Consider the following 21,451-nt stretch of genomic DNA (forward strand, 5'->3'; position numbering starts at 1 on the left):
AGTGTCAGTTCGTTTAATTGATAAAATTTGTTGAGTGAAAATAAAATTTGTCAGTTCGTTTAATTGATAAAATTTGTTGAGTGAATATTAACAGTGAGAAAGTTTGAGTTGTATTTAACATTTATAATAGTAGAAGTATGATTAGGTGTATGCATTAATACATCTTATGGTAAGTAACTGCATATTTATTAAGGTCCGATTCAGAAAGATTGAGTTGTAGAGTCCATAATTTTTAATAAGAGCTTGACACATACAGTCATGCAGGTGATCAGCTCTCATTATAATAATAATAATAATAATAATAATAATAATTAATGGCGTATGGAGAGATATTCAAGGCAAAAAGTGGCCTGTTAAACATTAGGTTAGCGCGTGAGGTACATTCTTGTCGAGGTGGCGGGCGTCAGCACGAGAGAAGAAATATCTGGACACGATCCTTAATTTCACGAGCGAACCAAGGGCATAATCGTACTTTTATTGTTGAGCAGCGACAGCGAGTAGTGCCGCTGAAGTTCGTTTTTTGGGGACCTCTCTCTTTATCGTTGAAAATTCTGGGAGTAACTCAAAACGTTTCGTTTTTCTTGACAGAGAGAGAACGAATATTATTAAAAAAAAAAAAAAAACAATTTTCTACAGAGAGAGAGAAACAAAACAAACAGTAAAAAAGTCAATAAACAAAACAAACAAAATGAAGACGATGAATAATAATGAGGCCGGTTCAGCGAATCAAATACCCAACCAAGAATTAACAAACAAGAATAGAGAAGAAGGCGAAGTCTCCTCTTCAGACGACGAAGTATTGTGCTCTTCATCCACAAACCTAAATGATTTGCATTTTGTCATCTTTTTTTAGCTTAATCTTAAACAACACCGTTTTGTGATGTGTGTACTGTTTATCTTTATTAGTTTTTTTTTTAAATTATCTTGGTTGCTGTTTATGTTGCTGAGAAAATACGGGAAATGATAGGAACTAGCTCGATTCAATCTCTTTTTTCTGTGTTGTAATGATTTCATGAACATGGATGTTAGTTGTGGTTAGCTAATTATCAGTTAATATGTACTCTCTTTCGGAATCTCTGACCTAGGATCAGAATTGTTCTTGAATCTCTCATTTATTTGATGAAGAGAAATTCAGGGCTTAAAATGTTGTCATGTGATTTTGAATTTCTATATAGCATTAGTATGTTTTTTTTATTGTCAGTTGTATTTCATGATATGGGATTTCCTTTGTTGTGTGTGTACCATTAGATGCTTATACAGTTGTGTTTTCAACTTGATTTTTTTTTTTATCTTCTGAATTCGCGTTGCTAGTTTAAAACCAGATTTAGCATGCAAGATTCAGTTTTAGTATTAATTATTCTGTTGTTGTAAAGTCTATATTCATACTGTTTATGGAATTTTTTTAATTATTTTCCTACCTTATTTTTCTCATAAGAAAAATATTGTTAAATATTTTTGATTTAGTTTCTAAATAAGTAATTTCTGTCTCATAGGAAAATCCTGGTAGCTGTTCTGCACATGCCACTGCTGCTGTTGGCCATCCTGCTGTGACTGTTCCAGCAAGTAAATACTCCCAAGGCACTCAAATGGGTGAGCCACAGAAACTAGCTCACAAGACTTTGGAATTTTTATTTATCTGTGCTCGTAAAATACTCTTTTTACAATTAGTGTTTGTATCTCTTATATAAAGTGCTAGTATGGCTTCTATTTCCAGTTCAATCTTCAAGCAAATATGTCAGTTGCATTTTTCTTGTAGTCGTGTATATAGCATGAGCGATGTGTGTACATATGTGCTAAAGTGGTAAGAGTGTCGTTACCTTAAATGGAGTTAATCAGTTTTTTGCTCTTCCATACATGGAAGCATACTTTGGCATGCTCTCTATTTGCAGTCCTATCTTCTGCTTTGCAAATTCGCTTTTCCTCTGACATCAAGATCTAGACATGTAGTCAATTGCCTAGTAATAATGGGGTTGATGTGGACCACGCCATAATATTTTTCTTCTACTTTCTTTATTAGCTTCATATCAACATTTTGTTTCTCCTAGAAGTTTCAATTGATGGATTTCTGTCTACTTTACAGTGAAGAATGCATCAGGCAATAATCTTTCGTGCACTGTTGATATTCAGCCCCGAAATACCACTCAATCAAACAGCCTTAAGAGTTTTGAGCAGAATCGAGTGACATTTAAATCTAATACTCCTGGATGGTTTCCCTCTTCAGGGAAGAATGATAACCTTGTGATAAGCTTCTCAGATGATGACAGTGGCAGTGACACTGAAGATCACAGGCATAAAACAGCATTTGAAAATAAATCCAATACAACTAGGGTGGATGGCAGCGGACGACCACCTACTTCATCGGCAGTAAAAGTGAAAAATTTACAACAAACTGCCAGAAATGTAAGCAAAGCAATTCCCAAAAAATTATCTCCAAGTCAAACATTGACAACGACTCGAAATCATGGGGGAGCAAATTCCTGGGTTTCTAGGCCCCCATCAGTCGACCAACGATCTCAGGTGAGAAATTTTAGTATTAAAAAAAAATTAGGAAGCCTAGAGTGTGGTGACCAGGTGGGTCTTAGAAACAGTAAACTTCAGGACTTGCGGCAGCAGATAGCACTTCGGGAAAGTGAACTTAAGCTTAAAGCTGCCCAGCAGAATAAAGATTTGGTTATAGATTCATGTGAGAATTATCATTTAGGACGGCTGGACCAAAAAGAACCAGACAAGAAACGCTTAAAAGTCAGTGGATCTTATTCTCATCGGCTAACTACAGATGGACGGCAGGATATACCTGCTACAAAATCTACCGTGCCAGTGAAAGAGCCAACACCAGAGAGAAGTAGTTTGCAGGATGGAAATAAGGTTGATCGAAGCCAGAAAGACATTCCCAGAAGCAGAATTGAGTCTGAAATTGTAAAATGGGACAAGCAGAATGGTAAGCAGGTTCATGTTCCACCAGAAAATGTACTTAGCGTGGTGAAGGATGGTAAGCTATTTGTTTGTTGTTTTAAAATCCAAATTTAGACTGCATTTGAGATTCCTAACAAAATGTTTGTTGTTTTTTTCTTTTTGGCAGTTGCCAATCCCAATACTAGCTGTAATCAATCTGACAGGGATAGTAGGCAAGTGAATAGTGGTCCTGTTTTACACAACACTTCACAACTAGCAAATATGACGTCCAGTAATTTTCCAAAGAATGCTGTAAGCTAATGTGTTAAGATGTACAGTAGTTAAGGTTTTAAAGTTGCATTTTTTTTTAATTCTCTTTTGGTATGTTTGGGCTTATTACATTTGCTGTCCAGCCCACTGAGATCTTATCACACACATCATTTTCACTACACTTCTTCTATGTTCATTTTCAGCTACATTTTGCAGCCTCGGTTTGTATGTTAGGCTTGCTTCATTTGTGCTTGGCATTATCCAGCATAGTAGTAGTACAAATTGGATGGCAACTGTAAGGTTCTGTTACAGGGCTGCAAGTAGAAAAATGAAGCCATCTTTCTGGGATTTTAATGAAAGTTCAAATAGTCTGACAAGTGTCATTTTCTAAACAATTGAATGTATCAGAATTGCTTGATCTTTGTGTTTAATTATTAATATTCTGTTACTTAGCAGGAACGAATAGAATCAGATCCTGCAAGCACAGCTGCTGGATGTCATCCTAGTTCTTTCTTAAGCAATGCTACAAGAGAACAGAATGTAATGGAAAACAGTGAGTACACGAAAGCCATATCTGGTGATAAGATAGATGGGCCCTCCTTCAATAACGTTCATCAGGTATATTTCCAGAGTTTAGATGCAGGCCAGAGCTCTAGAATGTCTGTCTGTTTGTATATATTATTATGGGTCTATTTTAATCCGAAGCATGTATAAAATTTGTTGCAGGTGAATACTGCCAGCTTAGGGAATTTTTCAGGCAATGGAAATGTTTCGAGAAATAGCAATGTGGACATACAATCACTACTTGACATGGAGGAATTGCTGGACAAGGAGCTGGAGGAAGCACAAGAACACCGGAGGATTTGTGAAATTGAAGAAAGAAAAGCTCTCAAAGCTTATCGGAAAGCGCAGAGAGCTCTGATTGAGGCTAATGCTAGTTGCACTAAACTTTATCGTCAAAGAGAACTGTGTTCAGCCCGGTTTCGTTCTTTTGTAATGGACGATTCCAACTTACTGTGGTCATCCGGACAACATGAAACTCTGGGGAATGAATTTGATTTATCAAAACACGTATCTGGAAATATGCATTTAGCACCCACATCAACTCATCAGATGCAGTCTGGTTATGTTGGTTATAATCAAGGAGGGTATGATTCAAGCATGCAATGTATCAATGGTGATCTGCAGAATTTTTCTCATGAGCATGAAAATGGACAAAATTTGGGGTCTGAACCTTGCAGTGAGCCAGATGCTAGTACATCAGAGCTGTTGCCTCGAAAAAGCAAAAATGCTCTGAATAGAATAAGCCCTCAGTCCAATGAGTTAATGGTTTCGGCAGATGAAGATGAAGAGGCATGCCAATTGGACCTCGAGTCTGTTCAACTGAACTTTGAATACCAACAGAAGGATCAAATTGCTGAAGGGAGGCAAATTAGCACTGATTACAGGCACAACAACAAATTATCTGCTGTTAGCTCTCAAGATCCTTTGCTTCTGGAAGCAACACTAAGGTCGGAACTGTTTGCACGGTTAGGAATGAGAACTTTTTCGAAGGATAGTGGTTCATGTTTCAATGTCGAGCCTTCAGTTGAACAAAGGGCTGACAATGACATTGGAAGTGACAAAATGCAGATGAGTAATGGCAGTGTCCCATCTTCAGGGGAACAAAGCCAGCAGCATGATATTGGAGGTAATTTTGTCAGAGTAGGACATTGTTTTGAGGGAGTAATTTGGTCTATAGAATACTCTTTCGTGTCTGGTTGCTGCTATTCTTGTTGCTTAACTTCTCATCCTTCTGGTGTTGTTATTTAGCAAGTGTGTCATCCTGCAGCTTTTACTTGAAAATATTTCCATTCATCGTGCTGCTGTCATCTGGTTAAAATATTTGCTAGTCTATCATGATCATTGTCAATGATTCATTTGTTGGTTCCTGTAAACATAATAGTTGTGCTTTCTCCACCTTAATTGCTTTCGTGCTCATTGTATGCATTGGATTGGTCATGTGCAACATAGCTCTGACATTTAGTAATGATCTAAAGTTTCCGCGGCTAATAATTTGCATCATAGTAGCTGGTGTTCATTATCATGAATTTAATGTAGCAGACTACTAGATCTCCAATTAATCAACACAAAATAATATAATTTACAGAAATTCCTTTTCAGACTTGTGAATAGAATTCAGTTTTTGTTTTTTATTTTTTTTATTGTTGTGAACTATAAGGATCGACTAGCTACTGTTGACTTAAATACATTTAACATTGTACCTTTTTATTTTTCAAGACCATTTATTTTTGTTTTAATTTTTTTTTTATCTTTCAATTTGAAGATGTTTAATATTTTTTTTTCCTGGTTTAGGCACTGATAAGCCTGAAAGAAGAATCCAAGAGGCTCCTTTCCAGATCCAGGATAAGTGCCTTGTTGAAAAGGGTCTATTAGAATTTCACTCTACTTACCATTCTAAGGGAAACAAATTTCCCACCAGAATGAACCATTCAACATCTGTATTATTATCACCACCAATTTTGAGGGGTGCATTTGGTCATCTGAAAAGTGAATTATGCATTGCTTTGTCAAACCAGAGTGGAAATCAACACAATCATGGACGTAACTTTGAAATTGAAGGGGTTGCTTGTGTCAATTCTGATAAAACTCAGGCTTGCTATTTGATAGCTAACTCGAAGCCAGATATTGTTAAGGGTTATGTAGGGAAAGAAATGGGCTCATACACCTGCAATCTTGCAATCGACCCACTTTGGCCACTCTGTATGTATGAGCTTCGAGGAAAATGCAACAATGACGAATGTCCTTGGCAACATGTTAAGTACTTTGCTGACAGAAATAAGAATCTGCATGACGATTCTGATAGTGCTGGTATTTTAACATATTCTGTTATCTTCTCTTGCGCTTTTCTTTCCTCTCTCTCTCTGTGCCTTTTTTTTTTTTTTTTTTTGTGGTGGCATTCTTAACATAATGCTTGTGCAGGTTGTCAGATTGGATCAACAATTCCTCAAGAACATTGTAATGTTGGGACAAAACTTTCCAAGGGTCACGATATTTTGACTCCCCCAACATATATAGTTGGCTTAGATATCCTGAAAGCTGATTCATATCAATACCAATCTGTTGTAGCTAGGAGACATGGACTGTGCTGGCAAAAGTGTTTAAGTATTTCCTTAGCTATATCAAGTATTTATCCGAAGGATTTACCCGCAGATTTATCGCTTATCGGTGATGGTCGTATTGAATGCATTGGGAGTTGGAATAGACAGTCATCATTTTTTCGGAGTAGAAATGGCGTGCTGGTTTGTTTATGATATCTCTTCTTTTTTATTGCAAACGTTATATTTTTGGTGCATTTCATCTGCCATAGCATTAAGTACCTTGAGGCATGACTAACTAGTTTATTATCAACATATTATTTATTTTGATCTTCTAATTAGGGAGTAGACCATGCAAGTAAGCATGGTGTGTGTGTTTGTCTGTTTTATTTATTTACTTTTAAACGAAAATGAGAGCTCTAGAAAATTCCGATTTTTATATGTTTATTTATCTATATATTGGTTTGGGTGCTCTTCAGCAAACCTTTTTAATGGTATAATTCTTTCGCTCATCCTTTCTCCTAACTCCCGCTCCCCTCAGAAGCATATACTAACAAACTCTAAACTATTAATAAGGAAAAAAAAAAAAAAAGACTTGTTTATGCCAACTTCTTTTTAGCTATTGGTTTCAGCATATATTTATTTCGAGTCTTTTTGCTTGCGCATGTATTCCTTTTGAAATTTGTGGAGGAGAGCTGTTTTCTTGAGTTGTTTGATCCAAACTCTTATTTATGGTTTTCTCTGTGCATGATATTTACCTAGAACAAACTTAAACAAGTTGAGCTTAGTAATGAACAATGTGTGGAAATGGCTCTTCTTATACTGAATCAAGATGCTAACAAACTTGAGGGTATGAAAAAGGTAATTTCATCTGCTAACATTTTTTACATGCAGTATCCTGATCATGTTTATTGTTTTTTAGTTTGTTTTCCTCAAATTATTGAGTTTTGCAGGCTCTCTCTTTGCTTTCGCGTGCGCTCGAGGCTGATCCAACATCTGAAATTCTTTGGATCACTTATCTGCTTATTTTCTATAGCAATACAAATTCAGTTGGGAAGGATGACATGTTCTCTTACTCGGTACGTTATTCTATGAATTCCAACGTTTTGAGGGCTGATGTTATGAAAGTAAGTCACATTCTGCATGTCAGTGACTGTCTATAGCTGCAGTTGATTTTGTGGTTACTCAGGATTTCAAGTCGCCACTTTCTTTTTTGGGATGGTCATAATGTGGAATGTTGTTCTATATGGAGGCATAACAGACATCTTTAGCAATTTCCCTAATTTTCCTTAGCTCAGCTCTATGTTTTCAAGCTAGTTATAGTTAATAATTGCATGTTAGTTTCCTCATGGTGGCTTATGCGTACATTATTTTTTCAGTTTGACAATTCTTTGGTGTTCCTGATAGTCAAACCAGATTGAACAGATTTTAAAAATATGATATTAAATTTTAAGTCTTGCAAACTTCTAATTTTGGTTATAATCCAAACAGGTTGTTGTGAGGTCTGTCTTCTTGATACACTTTGCACCGTTTGTCAATCATCCTCATACTTAAGCAACCAAATAACATTTATGATTAGATTTAGTTTGAGGTGTGATGAGAAAGAGATTCACTACAGTAGTTGTTGGTGACTGAACTTGCTGTCTACATATTACTTGCAAAAAGTTTAGTGATACAATGTAATTATTAAGGTGAATTTGTAGGTGCCACCAACTGAAATGCTCCTATGCTTAGTTTTTGCCATAATTGAATTGCACAACCAAGTCTAGCTAGTAATTTCTCAAAGAAATAACGAAAAGGAAAAGAAAAACTTTGCGTGATGCCGTTGTGACAATTATTTATGGAATTTTTCTATTGAAAGTTTCTTGCTATCCTTTTTTGTCAATCTTGGTACACTATTTTACGAATAAACACACTAGGAAAACCGATTGCATTACCATATGTAGTAGCTATCTAGTTGCTCAACAAAAATAGTCCATGGGAACCCAAAGCCATCAAATTACTAACACTGTTTCAGTTCAGTATAGAGTGTGTAATAACGTGATGCCGAGTGGATCCTGAAGGGCGGAGAAAGAAAATAGAAGTCTTAAGACTTCATTTTTCTGTTTAGAAATTAGAAAAGCTTTGGCCAGATATAGAATCCCGGGAGAAGATAAATTGCTTGAACTTGGAAGGAGGGAATCTAAAATGGTGTTCAATAGCTTTCTTTCTACACTTGGCTCTCTAATACTGGTGAAAAATATAATTTTTTCCATATAAATAGTAATAATAGTAAAATAATCTAAGGTTTGAGGAGAGAGATACATCTAGATCTGACTTTGGAAAACAGGGAAATTTTGAAATGGCTTTTAGTATCCATCTTTGTGTGAATGGTTTAGAATCAGCAGCCGCTCTTTTATTAAACAAATTACCAGATAACTTGTAAACATCAAGCTAATGTAGTTCGCATTGCTGACACTATACCTGACATGTAATAATTCCAATGTACATAATTATCCTAGTCTATGGGGTTTTTTAATTGTGGCCCTTCAGCATTTGTTTCCTTTTCAAAATTAGGAGTCGTTCAATTTTTTGTATGGAAACACTTCTCTTGGTCTCCAGGTGAAACACAATGAAGGATCTTATGCACTTTGGCTGATGTACATCAACAGTAGGACTCCACTTAATCATCGGTTGGATGCATATGATGCTGCACTTTCTGTGCTTTGCCGCTGTGCTTCTGCTTCTGATGGAGATGAAATGCATGCTAGTGCATGCATCTTAGACCTATTTTTGCAGATGCTGCAGTGTTTTTGCATGTCTGGAAATACTGAGAAGGCCATCCAGAGAATTTCCAGACTTCTCATTCCGGCAACCGGTTCTAATGACCGTCATTCCTTGTTTCTCTCTGATATCCTCACATGCCTAACAATTTCTGACAAACTTATATTCTGGGTATGTTGTGTGTACTTGGTTATTTACAGGAAACTGCCTGATGCTGTATTACAATTGCTTGAATGTGAGAAAGAACTCTTTGCAATTGATTGGCCTCCTGTTCAATTAGAAGATGATGAGAAGCAGAGGGCTATAAAGCTGATAGAAATGGCAGTAAATTCTGTTGAACTGTACAGTAATGGTGAATCACTTGAGAAGGAGACCAATCTCAGATCAGCACATTGTTTTGCAGTTAACCATATCAGGTGTATGGCAGTTCTTAATGGGCTAGAATGCAGTATGAACTTGTTGGAAAAATACATAAAGTCATACCCTTCATGCCTAGAACTTGTTTTGATGAAAGCACGCTTGCAGAAACATGATTTTGGCGATTTGAGTTCTGTTGGTTTTGAGGAAGCCCTTATTAAGTGGCCCAAAGGAGTCCCTGGAATTCAATGTATCTGGAATCAATATGTGGAGTATGCCCTTCAAAATGGCAGGCATGATTTTGCAGCAGAACTCATGGACCGTTGGTTTCATTCTGTTTGGAAAGTTCAGTATGATCAAGTTGAGATATCAGACCCTTTAGTGGCTGATATGTCACACAGCTCTCCTGAATCAACTTCAACATCAGATCCAGAGTTTTCAGTTTCTAACAGGAATCAGATGGATGTGATGTTTGGATATCTTAACCTTTCTCTGCACAGGCTATTGCAGAATGATTGTAATGAGGCCCGCTTAGCCATTGACGCGGCATTGAAAGCTGCAGCTTCTGAGCATTTTAAGCATTGTGTGAGAGAGCATGCCATGTTTTTGCTTATCAATGAGTCAGAACCAAAGGAAGGTGCACCTATCGGCTGGCAGCTGAAGCTTTTGAATAGTTACTTGGATAGAGCCCGGTCTCTCCCTTACCTAAAACTATTGCCTAGACAATTCATTAACAACATTGAGAGGCCCAGATTGCAGCAGCTAATTGAGAACCTGCTGAGTCCGGTTTCATCTGATTTTTCTCTGGTGAATTTGGTTCTTGAAGTATGCTATGGCCCATCTCTCTTACCCCGAAATTTTAGTAAACTAAAGGATCTAGTTGATTTTGTCGAAGGCATCATGGAGATTGTGCCATCCAACTACCAGTTGGCATTTTCTGTCTTCAAGCTGCTAAACAAAGACCACAATCCCAACATTACAGATGCTGTTCCGGAAAGTGTTCTGTTCTGGGCAAGCTCATCCTTGGTGAGTGCAATTTTTCATGCTGTCCCAGTAGCTCCAGAATATGTATGGGTAGAAACTGCAGGTATTTTAGGCAATATATCAAGCATTGAAGAAATTTCTGAGAGGTTTTTCAAGAGAGCCTTATCTGTGTATCCATTCTCCATCAAGTTATGGAAATGCTATTACGATCTGTCTAAAACTAAAGGGGACTCGAACACTATTGTCAAAGCAGCAAGAGAGAAGGGCATAGAACTCGATTGAAGACTTTTCTTAAAATTTAGTCTTAGATATTTGGCAGAAACAACATTCTGTGGAGGAAAACTTAGATTTGCTGATTCCTATTGAAGAGGCCTCAGATTAAATTGATGACAGCATGATGTGACACCAGATTGATAAGTTTTGTTGTTGTGAATGTATAGGAGAGATACAAAGCATAGGAATATAGTCAATTAGGTTTTAGCATCCATCAAATAGGTGACCGTCTTAGGTGAAGCTCATTCATTTCTTTTTCCCTTTAGGTTGGTTCTTTTGTTTTTGCTGTTGTTTCTATTTTGTCCTACTTAGGATGATACCAGATGACAGCTACTCCTTTTACACAATTATTTTGAGTACTTGTAATGACCCAGGTCTCCTGTACTGGTCATATAGTTGAAATGAATACAGAGATTGTGATTTTATATGTCCCTTCTCTACATAAACCTCTATTGTTGTCACTGATGTTATGAAGGAAAGAACAGGTATCGCCTTCTTTGTTTCTTTTGTCACTGATATGTTTCCACAAATCAATTGGTAGAACCCTTGCTAAAAGAAAGAGATGCTGTATATTAATCATTCACGTATTCTTCTGAATTATATGTATCCGCATGATTAATTTGGAAAAGCCGAGGGGACATGCAGGAACAAACTATTTTTATTGGAAACATTCCTCTAATGAATTCTTTGGGAACTTCTATAGTAAACGGAATATACAGAATTGTCATCAATCAAATATTGTAAAGTATTCTTAAAGTTTTTTATTTATCTAATTCTTTAGATATTATTTATTAATTTCCATATTTATTATATCTATTTATTAATATATAATTTGATTTGTTATTTGGATTTGAATTCAATTTAATAAATAACCAATTAACTACAATGTCAAAGAGGCACTTGCTTGCTTGAACTCGAGACCTTGAAATTTGGCAGTCACTGCCACCGATGCTGCAGCTGGTGATTAGAGGGCAGCATCGGTAAGTGGTTTATGAAATAACTACTAACGCATCAAAAGAGGGGGGCCTAAACGTCACAAAGTCAAACTTCCTGGGTCAAATTGGATTACAAAAAAAAATGTATGGGGCAGAAGAAAATAGAAATACGTATAAAAGGCAACTAAAGTACAACGTTGTACTTACAAACCTATTGTTTATCGTCCACGGCCAACCCATGGACGCACGCTCAAACGCCCACCAATCCCATCGACGCACGCATGGACGGAGCCAGCATGGGACGAACTGGGGCACAGGCCCCTGCTGGCTTTTAATTTTTTTTTTATAATTATACTAAAAAATTGTATTTTATTTGTTATTTATGAACAATGCCCCGGCTGAATTGTAAAATTTAAAATGAACTCTAATAATTTTAAAATATTTCATATCGTCCCTAGTTTAAATTTCTAATTATAAATAATTTAATTAGTTATTAACATTTCATAAAATCGATTAAAGACACAAGAACAAATATTAAAATAAAAAAATTATAACAAAATGTTAGTATAATGGTTAATGGACCAATCTTTAATCTTTTTGTTTTCTATTCAAGCAAAATCAAATAGTTGGTCTTTCGATATTGAATCATAAGTTGTAAGTCTATCTAATTCTAATTTTTAATTTTCTGATTAATCTTTTGTCTAGTTTTAAAATCTAGAATTTTACCATGCATTCATGTTTGTTCTGTGAGTTGCAATATATAAATATTTTTGTTATTATTAATAGATTTTAAGAGCAAATTAAGTAACAACCTAGTCTTATATATTGAAAAATATATTTTTGCTTATATTGATAATGCATTATTTTCAACTCATAAAATCTCATTGAGGAGTTTTCACTGAGAACAATTATAATAAGTAAATTTATTATCAATGAATATTATAACTGTAATGTTATATATTATCATCTAAATTTTTAGAAATGTATTATATTTTAAATAGCGTTTTAATTAGATGCATGTAGACACACTCTATAAAGAGCACGATTGTGCATGTGGCAAGCTCCCATTCGGAGTTTGTGGGGCCCACAACACAATTTCCCAAATGAGGACTTACCATATGAGCAATTGCGCATTCGACTCATGTTTGATTTTAAATATGCTCCAGCTCGATTAAAATCCTGATTGCGTCCCTAGACACACGCCATCGTCATCGACCGACTCACCACGCCAAGCCGCCAGCAATCACCGCGACGATGGGTCCTGTTCGCCACCACAAAGACAGGCGGCGGCGATTTCCTCAATTGCTTCACTTGCTCTAGATACAATTTTCCAGGTGTCGTTTTTAATCTAGTTTGTTAATTCAAGTTTCATGGTTTGATTTTCAAATATTCACGGCATATATACACTTAACATGATTATAAGACCACATTATGGATTTCTGTATCCCAGTGGAAATCTAGACTTTGCAATCATCAATTTTAACGACGCCAGCAGGAGAGAATGACACTTTTTTTTCTCTTCAAATTCCCAAACTTGTACGTATATTTACAAATTGTGTTAAATCTATATGTATTTTTTAAATGATATCGCTATTATGTGTTATGTAGGCCGCAAGATCAAATATCTTGGACCAGCCGAATGAACGCAAGGCTAGGCTATGCGAGGCTGTGCCATGTGAGAGTGAGACTGTGGAACTCGGTTTGAGACACGAAGAGCTTGAGCCTCTTCTAGATTTTCTTTACACTGGGAGCTTGCCTTGGGAGAAGATGGAGAAACATATACATACACTATTCTCTCTGGCTTATTCCTATGAAATCCTGTACCTGTGGGAGTTTTGCGCGCGCCATATCCTTTTGTCGTTGACCCCATCAAATGCTCTTCAGGTTTTGGAGTTAGCATTTCGTTGTAGACATAGAGGATTGTCGGAGGCTGCATTGAACTGTATTTTCCAAAACATGGAGGAGATAGTTTTCTCTAGTGAATATCAAGAGTTTGCTCTCCGGTGTAGGAAGATGTGTATGAACATGACAAGGGCATTTTGTATGTATGCCAAATTCAGAGGAGTCACTGGAGTTTGATAAATTGGGAGAAAAATTGAGGATTTGTGTTTTCTTGACTCTTTTCACAAATAAAAATTAAAAAAAAAAAGGCTTGATCTATGAAGTAAATTTTTTTATTTTTTGTACTAATGTGATGCCAGATTGAGTTAAATCATACCTTATAAATTTAAAAATTAAATTGATTTTCAACCAAAAAAAAAAAAAAAAGTGAAAACGTCGAGTACTGTATTTGATGGGTATAAAACACAAATTTTCCGTGAGGGGTGTAGTATATATTAATCTATTGCTATTCGAGAGTTGGCTCGTCCCGTTCAGCCAAAGAGAGAGGGGGCTAAATGTTATTAAGCCAAACTCAATAATGGGTCATATTGGACTTCCAAAAGTGTACGGGTTAGAGTATAAAATAGGCCAATAGTCTGCAGCGCGCAATAGCAAAAACACACGTGCTCATCTAACGTGCGCCTCCCATGATGGAAAAAATAAGCTACAGTCTATATAGGTTAGTAACTTTCAAGTACGCTTTTTCTTCTTCCGCTCACAGTTTACAAAGCCTCCTCTATTAAGGCCTAAAACCCTCAAAACCCTTACCATTATTATTTTTATTTTTTAAAATTAATTTTCGAGAATTAAAAGATGAACAATCTAAAACTGTGCGCAGAAGTTCCTCTGAATCTCGAGCTACAATCGAAGGACGAAATTTTACTGTTCTCGGCTCTCGATATCGAGCAAAACCGTCTGTTCTTCGCTTCTTCTGCTAATAACATTTACTCTGCTGAAATTTCTTCTTTCCAAGTAAGCTCAAGCTCTCTCTTGGTCCCGTGTTTCGTTATCGACAAGCTTAATTCATTTATTCTGCGTTTGTTTGGTCTATTAAGAAGGAAACAGTTTGCAGTGTTATTTTGGAAATTTGAAAACTTATTTCAAGTGCTTTTTGAATAAGCAGTTTGTTAGATTATATGCATAAAAAAATTGTGACTAATAATGGAACCTAATGCTTGTGCCAGAATGAGAGGGCATCGATCAAGACTGCAATATCTGCTGAAATTGAGCACATCGATTTGGAGCCTGGGGACTCCATTACTGCTTTTGATTATCTCATGGAGAAAGAAGCGTTGATAGTGGGAACTTCTAGTGGGCTTCTACTGCTGCATAGTGTGGATGGTAATGCAACAGAAGTTGTTGGTAGGGTTGAGGGTGGTGTCAGGTGCGTCTCCCCTAGTCCAGATGGAGATCTGCTGGGTGTAACAACTGGTTTTGGTCAGATTTTAGTGATGACTCATGATTGGGATTTATTGTATGAAAATCCACTGGAGGAGCTTGCCGAAGGTTTTGACGTACGTAAGGACCTAAACCTATTTCCGTTCTTCACAGATTCTTTTGCAAAAATTTTTTGTTCGCCTTAATTGCTTGCCAGTGAAGATAAGTAATTTCTTACACGCTCACCGGAGGGTGCACACATTCTGTTGTGTGTGATGCATGGCACGAATATAGACATTTGGGGCCCAATTGGGTCCTAACAAGAAAATTTCTTTAGCTGAAATATCTGTTTGCCTAGTTCATATCGGCCGTTTGAGGGATTGGAGGTGTAATTAAATGTCTGCATATCATGTACCAGATGGTTTAGAATCTGTTGTTGATGGCGATAGGATATATGCATTTATCTATATATCTATATATATCTCTGTGTGTGTGTATTTTTTCTTTTTCTTTTTCACTTTGAGTGTATTTTGAAATTTTGTTTATTGAACTTTGTTTTCCTTTCAGATGAACCAGAATTATCTTCCTCATTTTCTTTCAAGAGTCCCATTTCTTGGCGCGGTGATGGCAAATACTTTGCCACACTAAGTGAGTTCTGCAATTCTTCCAAATTGCATAAGAGACTTAAGGTTTGGGAACGAGATTCTGGAACATTGCAAGCTTCTTCAGAATTAAAGGCATTCATGGGGGCAGTTTTGGAATGGATGCCCAGTGGAGCAAACATTGCTGCTGTTTATGATAGAAAATCAGAGAACAAGTGTCCCTCTATAGTCTTCTATGAGAGGAATGGGTTAGAAAGGAGTTCCTTTGACATAAATGAACAAATCGATTCAACAGTAGAACTTTTGAAGTGGAATTGTATGTCAGATCTTCTTGCAGCTGTTGTCAGATTTGAAGAGTATGATTCTGTTAAGATCTGTTTTTTCAGCAACAACCATTGGTACTTGAAATATGAAATTAGATACTTGCGGCGGGATGGCATAAGGTTCATGTGGCATCCCACAAAGCCGCTGCAGTTGATATGTTGGACTCTTGATGGGCAAATTACAACATACGACTTCATCTGGACTACAGCTGTTATGGAGAACTCAACTGCTTTAGTCATTGATGGCTCCAAGATTCTAGTGACCCCCCTTTCTTTATCATTAATGCCACCTCCTATGTATTTATTTAGCCTGAAATTTCCAACTGCTGTCACGGAGATGGCTTTCTATAGCAAAAGTTCTAAGAATTGTTTGGCTGCAATTTTATCAGATGGATGTTTGTGTGTCGTGGACCTTCCTGCACCCGATATGTTGGAAGATCTAGAAGGCACAGAATTTGTTGTTGAAGCTTGTATTTCTGAAACTGCATTTGGATCAGTTATACATCTAATATGGTTAGGCTCACATCTACTTCTTTCTGTTTCTCATCATGGGCCCCGTCATAGCAATTACTTTCGAGGAGCCACATTAAATGAGGATGGGCTGCTTGGTTTTTATGCACAGGAGATTGAGCTTGCATGCTCTGAGGATCATGTCCAAGGTTTATTGACGTGTGCAGGATGGCACGCAAAAGTTTCCACTCAAATTCCTCTGGAAGGGTTGGTAATTGCTATTGCTCCTAATAATGCTAAAACATATTCAGCGTTTCTTCAGTTTGATGGTGGAAAAATCTCCGAGTACATGTCAAGGGTGGGACTGACTGGAGGTGCTTTGACACATGATGATGCAAGTTTTCCATTATCTTGCCCTTGGATGAGTGTTGTTTCAGTTGGTACCAATGGGCCATTGAAGCCTTTACTTTTTGGACTTGATGATGGTGGTAGGTTGCATGTTAGTGGAAAAATAGTATGCAACAACTGCAGCAGTTTCTCTTTCTACTCTAAGTCAGCTGGCCAGGCGATGTCTCATTTGATTCTTGCAACTAAACAGAATTTGCTCTTTATTGTTGACATTAGTGATATATTGCATGGAGAATTAGCATTGAAGTACGAGAACTTCACCCATGTTGGTAATAGAAGGAAAGAAGAAAACATAAGCTACATAAATATTTGGGAAAGAGGAGCCAAAGTTATTGGTGTCCTCCATGGAGATGAAGCTGCAGTCATATTACAAACGAACCGTGGAAACCTAGAATGCATGTACCCAAGAAAATTGGTTCTGACCTCAATTGTCAATGCTTTGATCCAAGGTCGTTTCAGAGATGCTCTAGTAATGGTAAGGCGGCATAGGATCAATTTTAATGTTATTGTTGATCATTGTGGCTGGCAAGCATTTCTCCAATCAGCTTCGGAGTTTGTTAGGCAGGTTAACAATTTGAGCTACATAACTGAGTTTGTTTGTGCAATAAATAATGAAAATATAACAGAAACTCTATATAAGAAATTTCAATTTCTCTCTCTACCTTGCTGCGAGGAGTTTAAAGATTTGCCGGCCAAAGATTTCAAGGCTTCTGAATGTAACAAGGTATCCTCAGTCCTGCTGGCCATAAGAAAGGCTCTTGAGGAGAAGGTACCAGAAAGTCCTTCCAGGGAACTTTGCATCTTGACTACTCTAGCTCGTAGTGATCCCCCAGCTCTTGAAGAAGCGTTGGAGAGGATAAAAGTTATCCGTGAAACTGAATTATTGGGTTCTGATGACCCAAGGAGAATGTCTTACCCTTCTGCTGAAGAAGCACTGAAGCATCTCTTGTGGCTAGCAGATTCAGAGGCTGTTTATGAAGCAGCTTTAGGGCTTTATGATTTGAACCTTGCTGCTATTGTGGCATTGAACTCCCAACAGGACCCAAAGGAGTTTCTGCCTTACCTTCAAGAATTGGAAAGTATGCCACCTCTCTTGATGCGCTATACAATAGACCTTAGGCTGCAGAGGTTTGAGAATGCTCTCAAACACATTGTTTCCATGGGTGATTCCTACTCTGCAGATTGTTTGAACCTCATGAAGAAATATCCTCAACTTTTTCCACTTGGACTTAAACTGATAACTGATCCTGCCAAGATGGAGCAGGTCCTTGAGGCTTGGGCAGATCATCTTAGTGATGAAAAATGCTTTGAAGATGCTGCTACTACCTATTTTTGTTGTTCCAGTTTGGAAAAGGCTATGAAGGCGTACCGTGCTTCTGGTAATTGGAGTGGGGTGCTGACAGTTGCTGGACTTCTTAAATTGGGAAAAGATGAAGTTATGAAACTGGCTCAGGAGCTCTGTGAAGAACTCCAAGCCCTTGGTAAACCAGGGGAAGCTGCCAAAATTGCTCTGGATTATTGTGGGGATGTTACCAATGGTATAAGTTTGTTAATTGATGCAAGGGACTGGGAGGAGGCTTTGAGGGTTGCTTTCATGCACAGGAGAGAAGATTTAATCACAAAAGTGAAGCATGCATCTTTGGAATGTGCAAGCAGCCTAATTGGTGAATACAAGGAAGGTTTGGAGAAAGTAGGGAAGTACTTGACTCGCTATTTAGCTGTTAGACAAAGAAGATTGCTACTTGCGGCTAAGCTTCAGTCAGAGGATCGGTCAATGAATGATCTCGATGATGATACTGTTTCAGAAACAAGCAGTACTTTCAGTGGAATGAGTGTGTACACCACTGGGTATGTCAATTACACCTCTATTTCTTTTCATTAGCTTCCATAGTTACATCTTGCTTTACTAGATCTCTTGATTTTCCTCTCTTAGGAAAGTTGCATTTGATATTGTCAATCTACTATTATCAAACATTAGGGTTCTATAATAAGGCTGTTGTTGCATTTTCATGACAATAAATATCATAACAGGAGTATAAAGTAATAAGTGGTGATTTCTATAATTAATGGAATCATAGAAGTGGTGATATAGTGCTATTATCCTCGTTCATCACACATTAAATTTTCTGTTATTTGCATCAGTCCTTATACCTGCAACTCCTTATCTGATTCATATTTTCAATAATATCTTGGTGAATGATGACTTGAACTTTATTGAAGAACATTCTATTCTGGATATGTTGTAGCTATTTATTTAGTCTAATCCCGGTCATCTGTTTCTCAATCAGGTTGAGCTGCTTAAACCGCATCCTTACTTTTATGTTTCTATATATCAATCCATGTTTGAGCATTTTTTATAGGTCATGGGGATTTCTCCTTCATCTTTCTTGCAGCCTAATTTGCTTAGACACTACTCCTCTGTACACCCAATGCCAACCCTTCTCCTTGTACCCTGTTATCACGCTTCTCACATAGCTGTAATGCAATTGAATGCCCTAAATATGTTGTGTGTATGTGCCCACGTTTTCTCGTTTTTGCTCAGAACCATTTTTCCCTGGTGTTTTATGGAGCCATTTCCATTACTCTTCCTCCCTCTCCAATACGCACCACAGCCCCACCATATCTAGATCTTTTTGGCTTCCTTTCAAAATAATTGTCTTCCACTGCCCTATCCGGACAAATTGCCAAATGATAAATATCCCCTTTCAGTTTTTCACTTTTCAAATGTTTGTTTTGTATCAATCTGAGTTGCTTCAAGTGGTTTTATTGTTCCAGGAGCAGTACAAGGAAGAGTTCTGCTGCTTCCACCAAGTCAACTGCAGCTAGTAAGGCAAGAGAATCGAAGCGCCAGAGAAATAGAGGGAAGATTCGTCCTGGCAGGTATTTTTGGTGATTCAGGCATTCGGTGTCCAATTTTCCTTGTTTTTTACTATTTCATTCACAATCTAAAGGGTAAAATTGTTCACTGGTGTTGTAGCCCTGGGGAAGAGATGGCTCTGGTGGATCATTTGAAGGGCATGTCTCTAACCGTTGGAGCAAAGCAAGAGCTTAAATCATTGGTGGTTTTCCTTGTGATGCTTGGTGAGGTGGATACTGCAAGGAAGCTGCAAGACACAGGAGAGACTTTTCAGCTGTCTCAAATGGCTGCAATCAAACTAGCTGAAGATACAATGTCTATTGATATCATAAATGAGCATGCACATAATATGGAGCGTTACGTGCAAATAGTAAAATTGGAATCCCAAAATTCAGAGGCCTTTTCTTGGCGATCTAAAGTATTTCTTTCTCCTTGAGAGGTAAGTTTGAGTAATCCTTTACTGAATGTAAATCACGGTCAGTTTTGAAAGAAACCATTGTTCTCTCTTGATGATCGTAGTGTGAGTTCTCGGTTTTGGTTTGTGTCAAGAGTATGAAGCCACTTTTTCATCTGTGCATATTGTATAAAGATAGGTTTGGACCTGTTCAAAATTGTTTTTAATTGAGAACATAATTCACTGTTGTTACTGTTGCTTGCATTGCAGTGATGACTCTTGTTGATTGAAGATATTGTTTGAATGGCGAGATGCATGGAGTGATCCTGTCAGAGCAGCAGATTGAAACTCGAATTTTTTTTAAAAAAATATCATTTATTAGATTTTGTATTGGCTGCTTGATTTATATGTAGCTTAGTTGGAACAAGAAATTCGCTTACAAAGGTTTTGAGATTACTTCTTTTAGCACATGTGGGCACACAATTTTTCATTTGTGTTGGAAATTGAAAAATTGCAGTGTCTTTGAAAGCCTAAGCAGCAAATGTGTGCCGTTTTTATGCCTTTCATAGGTAATCACACGATATTATAGACGGTCATTCTCTCCAATCCTTGATCTTCATCTTCATGTTTATTTAGAATGTAAAAAATTAGTCGAAATTCAGTTTTTATTACTCTTTTTACCTTCATGAAAACCACATAACGTACCGAAAAATGTTTAGTATCAAATGTATAATTTCATGAAAAGTAGTAACCACAAACTTCACATATTAATGATATCGTAAGATTAGACCAAAAAAATATATATAATAAAAGAAGTCACAAATTTAATTAAAGTCCCAGCCGGGTTAAACCGGTGACCTCTTGACCTGCAGTCAAATGCTCTACCGGGGAGCTCCAGACTCAAAAAGTCACAAATTTGATCTTTACATTAAGCTCCTCACTGATTTACTAAATCCTTACCGAGATATGGATTCGATTGTTTTCTTTAGCGCTCAGCATCCAATTGGTCATTCAACTTGTCCGCTAAAGAATTTCAGATATGGAGTTTGGTTCATGTGTCATATTGCATTATAGTTACTTCCTGGTTACTAGTAAGAGTCAGCTAAAGACTCGGGAAAAAACTTAGAATTGATTATTTTTATATTTCTCGTTTTGAAGATTGATTTTGAATCCTGAGCTGCTTTTCAAAAAGTTGTGGTTCTTGTTGGATGAGGAGAAATAAGAGCTTTAGTATATGTATGATCAATGGGGCGGGACGGGAGTTGCTTTTGCGTGTTAAGATTTTAATGGGGAGAAGAAATAAAGTGAGCTTTGGTGCGTAGTTAAATATAATACTTGTACCGTTCTCCAAAAAAAATTAAATAAAATAAGCTCTGTGTCGCATCTTCAGCCGTGCGATTATATCCAATGGGTCATTTACTATAAGACAAAGGATTGAGTGTATTAAATATTTGTTTGAATTTTGTCAAGTAGAAAACTTACTGAAAATTTTCGTATTTTATGTTTTGCAGCCCGGAGCTTACAGGGACCATGATAGAGAAAAGGTGTTTTTTACGCTTACAGTGCCTTCATCGAAACCAGCTATTC

The 21,451-nt window shown here is 37.1% G+C and overlaps 3 protein-coding genes across 7 annotated transcripts; all 3 read left to right on the forward strand.

The window, feature by feature from the left end:
• Nucleotides 1-532: 532 nt before the first annotated feature.
• LOC102610806 (uncharacterized) lies at nt 533-11,064 on the forward strand. 3 transcript variants are annotated; one of them, XM_006486007.4, is made up of 11 exons: nt 533-796; nt 1,494-1,590; nt 2,081-2,989; nt 3,080-3,204; nt 3,616-3,780; nt 3,889-4,852; nt 5,518-6,033; nt 6,145-6,464; nt 7,023-7,121; nt 7,214-7,339; nt 8,862-11,064. In XM_006486007.4, the coding sequence occupies exons 1-11, from the start codon at nt 689-691 to the stop codon at nt 10,644-10,646; spliced, it is 5,214 nt and encodes a 1,737-aa protein (XP_006486070.1). In that variant the 5' UTR covers nt 533-688; the 3' UTR covers nt 10,647-11,064. The 3 variants fall into 3 exon arrangements, with proteins under 3 accessions (XP_006486070.1, XP_006486071.1, XP_015388160.1); XM_006486008.4 differs by having other exon boundaries at nt 3,619-3,780; XM_015532674.3 differs by lacking the exon at nt 7,023-7,121.
• A 1,683-nt stretch (nt 11,065-12,747) lies between these two features.
• Nucleotides 12,748-13,651, forward strand: LOC102606801 (BTB/POZ domain-containing protein At3g56230-like; the record flags this gene model as incomplete). Its single annotated transcript, XM_052439332.1, has 2 exons — nt 12,748-12,906; nt 13,181-13,651. Coding segments are annotated over 2 exons (630 nt in total), but the record flags the coding sequence as incomplete, so codon positions are not given.
• Nucleotides 13,652-14,266: 615 nt separating this feature from the next.
• Nucleotides 14,267-20,222, forward strand: LOC102610103 (elongator complex protein 1). 3 transcript variants are annotated; one of them, XM_006486004.4, is made up of 6 exons: nt 14,267-14,425; nt 14,638-14,971; nt 15,398-18,461; nt 19,389-19,493; nt 19,591-19,909; nt 20,135-20,222. In XM_006486004.4, the coding sequence occupies exons 1-5, from the start codon at nt 14,267-14,269 to the stop codon at nt 19,904-19,906; spliced, it is 3,978 nt and encodes a 1,325-aa protein (XP_006486067.1). In that variant the 3' UTR covers nt 19,907-19,909; nt 20,135-20,222. The 3 variants fall into 3 exon arrangements, with proteins under 3 accessions (XP_006486067.1, XP_006486068.1, XP_024956658.1); XM_006486005.4 differs by having other exon boundaries at nt 19,395-19,493; XM_025100890.2 differs by lacking the exon at nt 14,267-14,425 and having other exon boundaries at nt 14,821-14,967.
• Nucleotides 20,223-21,451: the final 1,229 nt, after the last annotated feature.

The sequence above is a fragment of the Citrus sinensis genome, chromosome 4 (genome assembly GCF_022201045.2).
Source record: "Citrus sinensis cultivar Valencia sweet orange chromosome 4, DVS_A1.0, whole genome shotgun sequence".
Taxonomy (NCBI): domain Eukaryota; kingdom Viridiplantae; phylum Streptophyta; class Magnoliopsida; order Sapindales; family Rutaceae; genus Citrus; species Citrus sinensis.

Bases quoted from the DNA above. Each gene is read 5' to 3' on its own strand.
- LOC102610806 (XM_006486007.4), top strand. From the start codon at position 689: ATGAAGACGATGAATAATAATGAGGCCGGTTCAGCGAATCAAATACCC. The intron at 6,034-6,144 runs GTATTTTAACAT...ATGCTTGTGCAG, and splicing joins TGACGATTCTGATAGTGCTG to GTTGTCAGATTGGATCAACA. The intron at 7,340-8,861 runs GTACGTTATTCT...CTTGGTCTCCAG, and splicing joins ATGACATGTTCTCTTACTCG to GTGAAACACAATGAAGGATC.
- LOC102610103 (XM_006486004.4), top strand. From the start codon at position 14,267: ATGAACAATCTAAAACTGTGCGCAGAAGTTCCTCTGAATCTCGAGCTA. The intron at 18,462-19,388 runs GTATGTCAATTA...TTATTGTTCCAG, and splicing joins ATGAGTGTGTACACCACTGG to GAGCAGTACAAGGAAGAGTT. The intron at 19,494-19,590 runs GTATTTTTGGTG...CTGGTGTTGTAG, and splicing joins GGGAAGATTCGTCCTGGCAG to CCCTGGGGAAGAGATGGCTC.